The sequence below is a fragment of the Poecilia reticulata genome, linkage group LG13 (genome assembly GCF_000633615.1).
Source record: "Poecilia reticulata strain Guanapo linkage group LG13, Guppy_female_1.0+MT, whole genome shotgun sequence".
NCBI lineage: Eukaryota > Metazoa > Chordata > Actinopteri > Cyprinodontiformes > Poeciliidae > Poecilia > Poecilia reticulata.
In genome coordinates this window covers 13,533,043-13,542,756 of record NC_024343.1, presented here as the reverse complement: position 1 = coordinate 13,542,756, position 9,714 = coordinate 13,533,043, and the positions used below count along the sequence as shown (strand labels likewise).

At 41.0% G+C, this 9,714-nt stretch overlaps 1 protein-coding gene across 1 annotated transcript in view; it reads right to left on the bottom strand.

The window, feature by feature from the left end:
- Window positions 1–2,159: 2,159 nt before the first annotated feature.
- Window positions 2,160–9,714, bottom strand: part of arhgef17 (Rho guanine nucleotide exchange factor (GEF) 17) — a 14,908-nt gene continuing 7,353 nt past the window's right edge. Inside the window, exons 11-22 of the mRNA XM_008425535.1 lie at window positions 9,451–9,534; window positions 9,260–9,363; window positions 8,903–9,012; window positions 8,360–8,479; window positions 8,011–8,278; window positions 7,564–7,650; window positions 7,232–7,299; window positions 6,999–7,147; window positions 6,722–6,896; window positions 6,395–6,490; window positions 5,866–6,048; window positions 2,160–5,319 (exon numbers count right to left, since the gene is read on the bottom strand). Coding sequence (XP_008423757.1) covers window positions 5,108–5,319; window positions 5,866–6,048; window positions 6,395–6,490; window positions 6,722–6,896; window positions 6,999–7,147; window positions 7,232–7,299; window positions 7,564–7,650; window positions 8,011–8,278; window positions 8,360–8,479; window positions 8,903–9,012; window positions 9,260–9,363; window positions 9,451–9,534 — 1,656 coding nt within the window. The 3' untranslated portion in view covers window positions 2,160–5,107. The remainder of the gene's footprint in view (window positions 5,320–5,865; window positions 6,049–6,394; window positions 6,491–6,721; window positions 6,897–6,998; window positions 7,148–7,231; window positions 7,300–7,563; window positions 7,651–8,010; window positions 8,279–8,359; window positions 8,480–8,902; window positions 9,013–9,259; window positions 9,364–9,450; window positions 9,535–9,714) is intronic.

The following is a 9,714-nucleotide window of genomic DNA, read 5'->3' as shown; positions in this document are numbered from 1 at the left end:
GTGAGCTCACGGTGCGTCACTGTGCGCGCGCTACCGAGGCGAGGGGCGGCGGGTCACAGTCTGCTGCATAATGACAGCTTGTGGTTGTCAAACAGACGCAGAGATCGATATCGACTAAATATTCAAATGAAGTCAAAGTTTTAAATACAAGAAGTAAAAATTTATTTGAAAAGTTAAAAAAAATAATAATAGTGGAAAAACATGACAATTGCTACAGAATCAGGCCACTCACTGAGTGCTGCATCCAAACACAGTAATAAAAAGTGAAGTGGAAGGAAAAAATATCCTTGTACAAAAAAAATGGCATAATTAGCTGGGATAACTATTCAAATGTCACAAGAGTAAATGTTTCCAGGACACAGACTGCAGCTGCCCTTGTTCTGACAGATAGGTCAAAAACTACAAACCTTCATTCAGAAAGCAAGCTCCTAGAGCGGAGAGTCGGAAACCAAATTATTTGAGGTCCAGGGAAATTCTGCTTCAGTGATGATTTGAGGAGCCATTTCATAAAGCTGATGTTGATCTACCATCTTTTACAAAGTCCAAAGTTATCTCATCAGTTACTTTATGATGCTCTGAATTATTGATATACAGCTGTGCTCACCTTTCGAAATTATTTAAAAAAATGTTTGAACTCACTTCAGACTACTTTAAGTTTTTATTACCTCTTACTTTTGGCAGAGATGACTTGTAAGTTCACTAATTTGACCTATTAGGAAAAAGGCGAGTTTTCACTGACATGAAGCACAGAAAAAGATGGCCTCTTAGTGTTGATAGAGTTTCCCATAAATGCTGAATTGATCATCATTCTGCCTCTTTCAACTTGGAGCCATTTCCATTTGAAGTTTCCCTCATTTTCTCACAGAATTTCCAAATGAGTAACTGAGCCTTTCTGTGGATATGACTTAGTTATTGCGACAATTTGCACCAACAGTTTAAAAATGTTCCAGATATGTTCAGTCGCAACATGCGGCATAGATCAGGCTTCAAAATACTCTAAAATATAAAAATAAGTGAATGAAAGGATTCCACCAGTGAATGATTTTCAGTATCAGTTGCTCATTTTGATGAGACAGATGAAGCTTTGTGCTGCTGTTTTTCCAGCCTCGTTAGTCATCCTACAGATCTCCGTTGTGAGCATGTGTGAGTCTTTATGAAGGAATGGCTGTTTGTTGGACTGCAGTGTTACAAAGCAATTTATTGTGGGTCAGAGGGGCTTAAATGTTTTGCTGAGTAACGCTGAAGGAATGAGCCACAGAGGTAACTTTGTGTCCAGGTTTGAGTTGCTTTTTGATGAATGTGAACATTGATTTGAATTAAATTAAACAGAGTGGAATGAATAAAACATGTATTCAAGATGTCTTTCAGGCAGCTATTTTTTAGTACATTTATTTCCTAATTTGTGTTACTGTTATATATATATATATATATATACACTTTTAATAGTACAGTTCAGGGAATGAGAGAAATTAAATGCAGCCAAAATAAAGCAAATCATATAAGACCCTTTAAAACTTTCCCTGAAGAGCATAATTTCATGTATGACGTCAAATCTTACAAGCCTTTAGACTTCTTGAAACATGTCAAAATAAATTGCTGTTTGAATATGAGGCACAGCGTCGCAAATTGTTATAAGACCGTCAAGCATAGAGGAAGAAGGTTGATGATTTCGGATTGTTTTTTTCACCCCCAACATGACTTGAGCACCTTGAAGTCACTATGCCAGCAACAAAGTCCACTGCACAAAAAATCTGGAGTCGGATAGGAGACTATCCAACAAGTGAAGCTCGGCACTAAAGTCGCCTCGGAACAGAACAATTTGTTAAAGATTAGAAGCAAATCTATGACTGAACAAGAAAATAACCAGGTTGCTTCTATGACCTAGTCAAAGTCTAGAGCTCAACCTGAAGGGAATAGTTAACAGATCAGTGCAAAACCGTTAACTGAACAAAAATGACAACACAAAGAGTAAAACAATTTTCACACAACGTCCTGAAAGATTTGACAGATGATGTACATTGTTTTTGAATTATGAACATCTTCAATAAATATTCAGCATTAAAAATAGAAACGCTGTTCTCAGTAGTTTTCTCACTTCTTACCTAGAATAACATACTATAAGATAAAGCTGTAAGTCAAGAGAACAAACACAAGCTGGCCCCAGTGAAATGATTTATTTTACAGAGGAACCCAAAGTGACAAAACTAGAGCAGCTACATACACGAAGAAACTCTGATAGACTGCAGCCATGACAATATGCCAACCAGAGGCAGAGGAAAACAGAAGGTCAGCAGAGCAAAAACTGATGTTGCTTTTCCCCCTGCAGAAATATAAGCAACAAAGCAAACAATTTGAAGCTACCATAAATGCAACTCCATCAATAACAGAAATCTGTTTATTACAAATCTTTTGTCAGGGGCAATATATATATATTTTTTTTATTTCTGACAGTTCAAAGGTTTGTTTTTTATGACTGAAGGCGCATGCAGAGGACTAAAGAGGGGAATACAGAGAGACAAACTTCACAGAAACATATAAAAATATGCCATACGACTTATATCAACAATTGAGGACCGTGAGTGCACTATTTACAAAAATGAAGCATTATATATACCAATATTTACATCAATACGGCTTAGTTCACATGTAGTCACGTACATGTCAGAGAGATTTAAGGAAAAGTTGGGATGACACCGATTGTTACCATTCGCCACCTCCTCCTGGTCATGTTTAAAGTAATATACAGATTGATATTCATACCTTCATAAATAGGATCTAACGTTTCATAAGGAGTCTTAGCAGATCCGTTTCACTCATTTCCATCTACTTCTTCTGAAATTATGAATAGGTGTTACTTCTGATGAACTCTTTTCATTTGAACCTATTAAAAACATTCAACTGAAATTATTTATTACACCACAATGCAAAAAAATAAAAATAAAAATCTGCCAAAACTACAGTTCTGGTCAGAGAACGTGAAAACACTACCAGGCTACCATCTTTGAGTGCTTTTCTGCTACCTGTGGAGTTCATCGAAAAGAACAGTATGTGTACCTCCTATAGCCAGCATAAATGTATATATTTTACATACAGAAAACACAATAGTCAACATTTTGATTGATCATGCGGTTTAAAAAAACTATTTACCTCACATCAACAATTAGGAATGCTTTACGGATTCTTCTTGAAAGTAATCGTTTGTGCTGGGGATGGGGAAAAAAAAGGTTAGCGGTAAAATTGAAGACATCTATGTGGGTAGTAAGCATAGCTTAGCCCGATTCGTAAACCAACAAAGTGGGTAGAAAACAGGGGAAAAAAGGCATCTCCTTTTATTCATCTCACCTAAATAAATGCACTTGAGGAAATTAATCCACATCTACGCTAACAGACGCTGACTGGCTAGTTAGCGGCTAAAGCAGCTAAACTGATTCTCTTAGTTATTTCACAGGGAGAAAGAGCTAAATGTGGATGTATTTGGAAGTGAGAATCTTGAGGTGAAGAGCCCAGATGGCTGATAAAGTGCAATGAGGTTTTCAAGGCTTTGAGGGATCAAAGACAATCACCGCTTAACCCCCAAAGCCTGAGGCTAACACCTACGAGAGTGTGTGCAAGGACAAGAAATCAAGGTCAAGTGACTTTTACTTGTGTGTAATGGCCTTAACCTTTAAGCCTCCTGAAGAAATGCGTAGGCACTAAGCATTTGTCCTACTGACAAACTATCTTGTTTGTAAATACCAGGTGTAAAGCTCCCTCTGGATTTGGAGTTTTTGTAAGTAAAAAAAAAAAAAAAAGCTTGTGCATGAAAAGGATCCGACATGAAATGCAACTATGAAGCATATTTGGCACACATACAGGCATCAGAGTGACTGTGCTCAAGCAGTCCAAAAGCTGCTTTCTGGTACTGTACAAGGCAAAACCGTGGGACATTTATCCTACAGCGAAAAACATCATTTTTGGTCTAGTCCAAACCCTGCACTGTGAACTGTTGTGACCATGAGGGAATGGAGCTAAACTGCTTGTTTTAATTCACTCTCATAATCAAGTCAGAGCCTCTGCATTCATCGTTTCCAACAGAAATAGTGAAGGCTACATCTTGTATAAATTAAGTGCTGTAAAAGAAGGCGCTAAAATTAAAAGCATAAATACTGTACACAACTATTTCTGCGTCCGCAGCTTAGCGTCATCAGTGAAGAGGCTCCGTCCAGACATGGCAGAACTTCAGCTGACTTTTCATGGCAAAAAAACAACATATCTTTAATGTATACAAAGCTTTGGCATGATTGTGTTAAGGAGGAACGCACTTATGTTTCACTTCCCAGTGGGACACAGTTTAAGCTGACTGAGCCAACCAAATGTGATTTTCTGCAAAAATCATATGTTCTTTTTTTATTGTTTAATAAGGCTGTGTGCAATGTTTCGCCGTAATGCTCCCTCTAGTGGAGGAAAGAGGACATTGACAGTTTCACAACTATGACTAGCCATTGTGAAAACGGATAATCACCACCTGACTGGAATCAGAAAAATCTGACAATACATCTGATATTAAGGCTAGCATTAAATTTCAGCTGAAAAAATAGGACTAAAATAAAATAAGAATTTCAAACTACCATTCTGAGCTATGTTACATTTAATGTACATTGTTACAGCTGATCTTCATCTGCGGATGAATCGATGGACTGAAGTATTTCAAGTTCAAAAAGACTACATTTCAAAGAAAATGCAATGCCTCATTAATCACATCACGACTCAATCCTCTGTTTTTGTGCACCGAAACCCTGAAGAATCCAGATCCGCCTGTGTAAGGTCTTTATTTGTCCTCAGTTAGAAAATAAATCCGTCTGTGCAAGTTTGTTTTTGGAACTTCAATTTTCTTATATCTCTTTCAACACAAAAATGAGCAAAAATGCACACACCACCAGGAAGATAACAAAAGCTGAGTGTCGGATGTGGTGGTATTCATTCATAAATCCAGGAGGGAGCTCAGAGTCGTGTCATAGCACATAGAGACGGATGGACTGAGTAAAACAACAACAACAACAACAACAACAACAAAAACAACGCCTAAAGGTGCTGGAGGGAGATTGGTCAGTCGGGGTGTTTGATTGTCTCAGACTCTCCAGAGCAACAAGTGATTGGTGCTGTCATCTCGACCGATGGTTTCACTGCTGTTGGTCAGCCTAAAGTCCTCGTAGCCGTCTCCGCCAGAAATGACGAGGTGGTTGGTCTTCACTGGGATGTGTGTGGAGGTCCTGCGGTGTGTGGAGTCTCGCCTCTGGAGGCTCCCGTCGTCTACGCTGCTGCTGCTCGGAGGCTGATTGCCTAGATCCAGAAAAATTAGTTATTTTTGTTCGATTGTAGAATTTGCTCATATGAAATATCCATCCACTCATTTTCTTAACACCTCCCTTAGTGGGGTCGGGAGGGGTGCTGGTGCCTATCTCCAGCTAACGTTCCGGGCGAGAGGCGGGGTCACTCTGGACAGGTTGCCAGTCTGTTGCAGGGCAACACAGAGACACACAGGACAAACAACCATGCACACACACTCTCACACCTAGGGGCAATTTAGACAGACCAATTAACCTGACAGTCATGTTTTTGGACTGTGGGAGGAAACCGGAGTACCCGGAGAAAACCCACGCATGCACAGGGAGAACATGCAAACTCCATGCAGAAAGACCAGGGGCCGGGAATCGAACCCAGAACCTTCTTGCTGCAAGGCAACAGCTCTACCAACTGCGTCACTGTGCAGCCCATATGAAATACTTAATTGCAAAAAAAAAAAAAAAAAGCAAAAACTTAAAAATACTTTTTCACAACTCTGTAAATGTGAAGGAGTTTTTTTTTTTTGCTAAAACAAGAAAGTACCTGTGGAGTCTGTTGTTGTTGGAGGGAAGTTCATGTCAAATCCTTCTGGTAGCTCAATTGAAGTCAGAAACCGAACGTGCCCTGTATGACCGTGAGCCGATCCGATCGGAACCAGAGGCGACTTAAGAGTCCCGGCACCAGTTCCTGTGCTCACTGTCGGGATCGCCAGTGTCAGGACCACTCCTGAAGAATATCAAATCTCTTTGAAAATCAGGGTCTACCACCTAAGGACCTTGAATTTGAAAACTTATACAAAAACTCAATCTTAGAATTCATACAATAAATCGGCTTCAGATTCTGTAGGCCAGAAATGTTAGAATTACAATTTAAAATCTCAACGTAAATTTGCATGCCACAATACAATACGACACAGCTTATTACTGTGGGTTTCGTTTTTTCCCCCATCCGATTTCAGTAATGTCGAATTGCTATTGCGCAGATTTATGTTGCATTTCTGCAGTCATTGTTCCATTAGCATTGTGCAACTGTAGGACCGCCGCAGTTAAATAGACAAACTCCGTGTCCTCACCTGCACTCGTGCCGATCCACAGCAGGTCTTTGCAGGCCAACAAGGCTGTGATCCTGAGGCAGGCAGCTTTGTGCTGTCTAATGATTGCATCTGCACCTGAATAAAGGTTAAAAAAAAAAAAAAACATGCGATAGAGGGTCAAACTGATTTTTTTTAAACCTCTCCACTACTACTCGACAGTCGCATAAGATCTCAGTAAAACGCATTACAGATAATGGTTGTACTGTGACCAAGCATAAAAAAAGCTCAAAGGGAATGAATACTTTTTGCAAGCCACTGCGTACAACTAAAACCCTCTGTATAAGCTCAGAAAGTGTGTATGCTCACCTGCAAGCATTTTGTGCACAGCCGGTGCCACGTCCACCTCCGTCAGGCTCTCCCAGGTCTGCGCGTGATACAGCCTGACCTGTGCACTGCCCTGCAGTGCCAGCCACACACCCTGCCCATACGCCACCATGCATGTAACACAGCGATTGCCGTCAGTGCCGACCTGGAACCAGTGCTGGAAAGGAGGGAGAAAAACCAGTGATCCAGATCGCCATTACTCTTGTTTGTCATTGTGTAACATGTGTAAAGTCTTCATCCAGAGCTTTGCCGAGCTTACCTCCTGTACCAGTGTAGTAGTGTTGATGATAAGGACTCTGTTTTGTGAGCCACACCACAGTTTCCCGCCAATGGGAACCATTTTGGTAACTGGACTACTAGGCGTGCCAAGAACTAACGTCTGGGAAGACTGAGGATCCCAGAAACTACCTGGAGATTGAGTTTAAAATGAAAAATGCTGTATAAAAAAAAAACTATTCATCATTTTTAAAATATTTTTAGTCGTTAGCTCACCTGCTTCTCTCTGATAGACGATAACCTCTCCATTTGCTAATGATACAAACACTTTGTTGTCAAAGTACCTGACGTTAGGGGGGGAAAAAACAAAGTTGAAATTAAAAATATCAAGTTATACAAGCTTCAAATGACTCAACCTTCATAGACTGTTTCTGAACTATCAGTAAAAGGATTTTATTTTTCCTTTTTATCAAAACAACTCTGAGTGGTAAATGACATCTTTGGATCACAATAAGACAACCTGTACAATTAATGGTCAAATAAATAAAGAAAGCAAAATAAAGACTTTCAAAGACCGATGAGCCATAAGTGCAAAAAGGCAGACTTACAATATACAGAGGATGGAGGCCGAGTGCTGCATCTTCATGCTGTTTTTACGGTTTCGAATGTTGTCTGAGGACTGGTACACGTGTATGCTGAAACAAACAGAGGTGTTAGAATTGATCAAGAAACCTGGACAAGACGTTGGCTGCCTCTCATCTAACACCTGCTTTATATCCATGAATGCACGGATATTAACGTGCTGACAATGGCTGGATGGATGGATGGATGTGCTCAAGCACAAAACAGTAACTACAAAACAAAAATTTCATGTTAAATCTACATACTATTACAAACTCAAATTTCAGAGGGTTGAAAGAAACAAAAGAACGAAGCAAAGGAAAAAGAGAAAAGAAAAGAAAGGAAGGTAGAAGGGTTTGTGAGAGACACGATGGGTTGAAGGGCTTCAGGAAAGACACTGGGACAGGGAATAAGATAAGAGTTCATTTTCCTACCATCCATCTTCTGTGCCCAGCCACACAGAGCTCTGGTACGCCTCCGGGTCAATACTCAGCAAATCCTCCAGACTCGCTCGGGTGAATGACCCCCTGGAGGACCGGCGCATGGCCCGGCCGTCCATGGGACTCTCTGTGTGGGCGCGACTCCCTCCACCTACTCCCAGCATCCCAGGAGCACCGTAGGAGCTCGGGACGGGGAACTCCTGCTCCTCCTCGCTGCTGGTGGTCTCCGTGGCCATGTCCTTGGAGCTCAGACCCTCGTCGTCTTCAGGAAATGAACAGAGTAACGTCCGGTGAGCTGGTAAATCTGGTGGTTCAACTGGCTAAATCTGGCGCAATTACTCACTGCCATAGCTGGACGATATGGTGGAGTGACTGGCCTGACTCTGCAAGGTTGAAGAAGGACTAGGTGAATCTTCGTCGTCCGAGTCGTCGCTGTCAAAGGGCACAAGCTCCGCCCCTGGTCCTGGGGAAGATAAGCCAACAGTCTGAAGGAAGGCTTTTTTTATATAATGTTATCACGTCATCAGAAACTAAAAGATCTGACTTGATCTCATCTCACATGGTCCACAAATGACAAACTGTAGATGCTTATTTCTTAAAAATTTCTTAAAACCATCACGGACAAGTTGGTCGATGTTGCAGGAAAACAATCTCTTACGTTTCAGAGGTTTTTTGTCAACTAAATTTAGATCACGTTATAAGAAAACAGGACCAACAAGTTAGCAAAGCAAGTGCATTTACTTTTCACCTTCACAGCAAAATTATCAGACAGCGATCTACTATGAAAGCTAAAATTTATGGAGATTTTAAATCTCAAAGTATTCCCACCGCCCTCACAGACATAATTGAAACAGACTATAAGGAGGGTTTTGTGGCAGCAGCTGACCTGTAGGCTGCTCTGTCAGCTCCAAAGTCGAAGGTGAGATGGAGATGTCGAGCTGCTGCTGGGGATGAGTAGGAGGCCCGGAGGTCGGAGCTGGTTCTGACACACGATCCCTGAGAGGGCAACATGGTGAAAAGCTTCACAATCACACTCATCAAATAAATATTTCAGCTCCATCTAGAAATGTGTGCCGGATCTCTACACCTCCAGCAACGTAAAGCGCAGTTGATTTTCCGACATATTAATCTGAGAGCCATCTTTAATTGAATTTACCACCAAACGTGTGTCGTCTTCAAGAACACGTTTCATGTTGTTTTTAACAACATGTCAATAACGAAAAATAAACTAATGCTCGCCCACCTTCCTTTGAGTCCTGGAACCGCAGCGATACAAATGATCCTGGCCGAGCAGACGGCGATGCAGGCCTCCACCGTGGGCTCATCTTTGATATTCAACAAGCAAACCTGCAGCGAAAACATCACATCGCTCAAAATGGCTGCAAATTGAATTTGCCACTAGTAATCGGGTAATCTTTATCCATGTCCTCTCACCTGGCCTACATATCCATCACTGTTACACACCCAAACCTCACAGCCACTGTCAGGACAGCTGTGGCTGGGCGAGGCACATGAAAACTAGAAAAACAAACAAGTCATAAATGCATGGGGGTTTTTTTAGAACATTTTTTTTCCCCCTCTAATTATTTGATTATTTGACACAAGCAAAATCTGCAAAATCCAACAAACACACACAGCAAGTTTGTTTTGTGTGTAAAAAAAAATAAAAACACACACACACACACACACACACACACA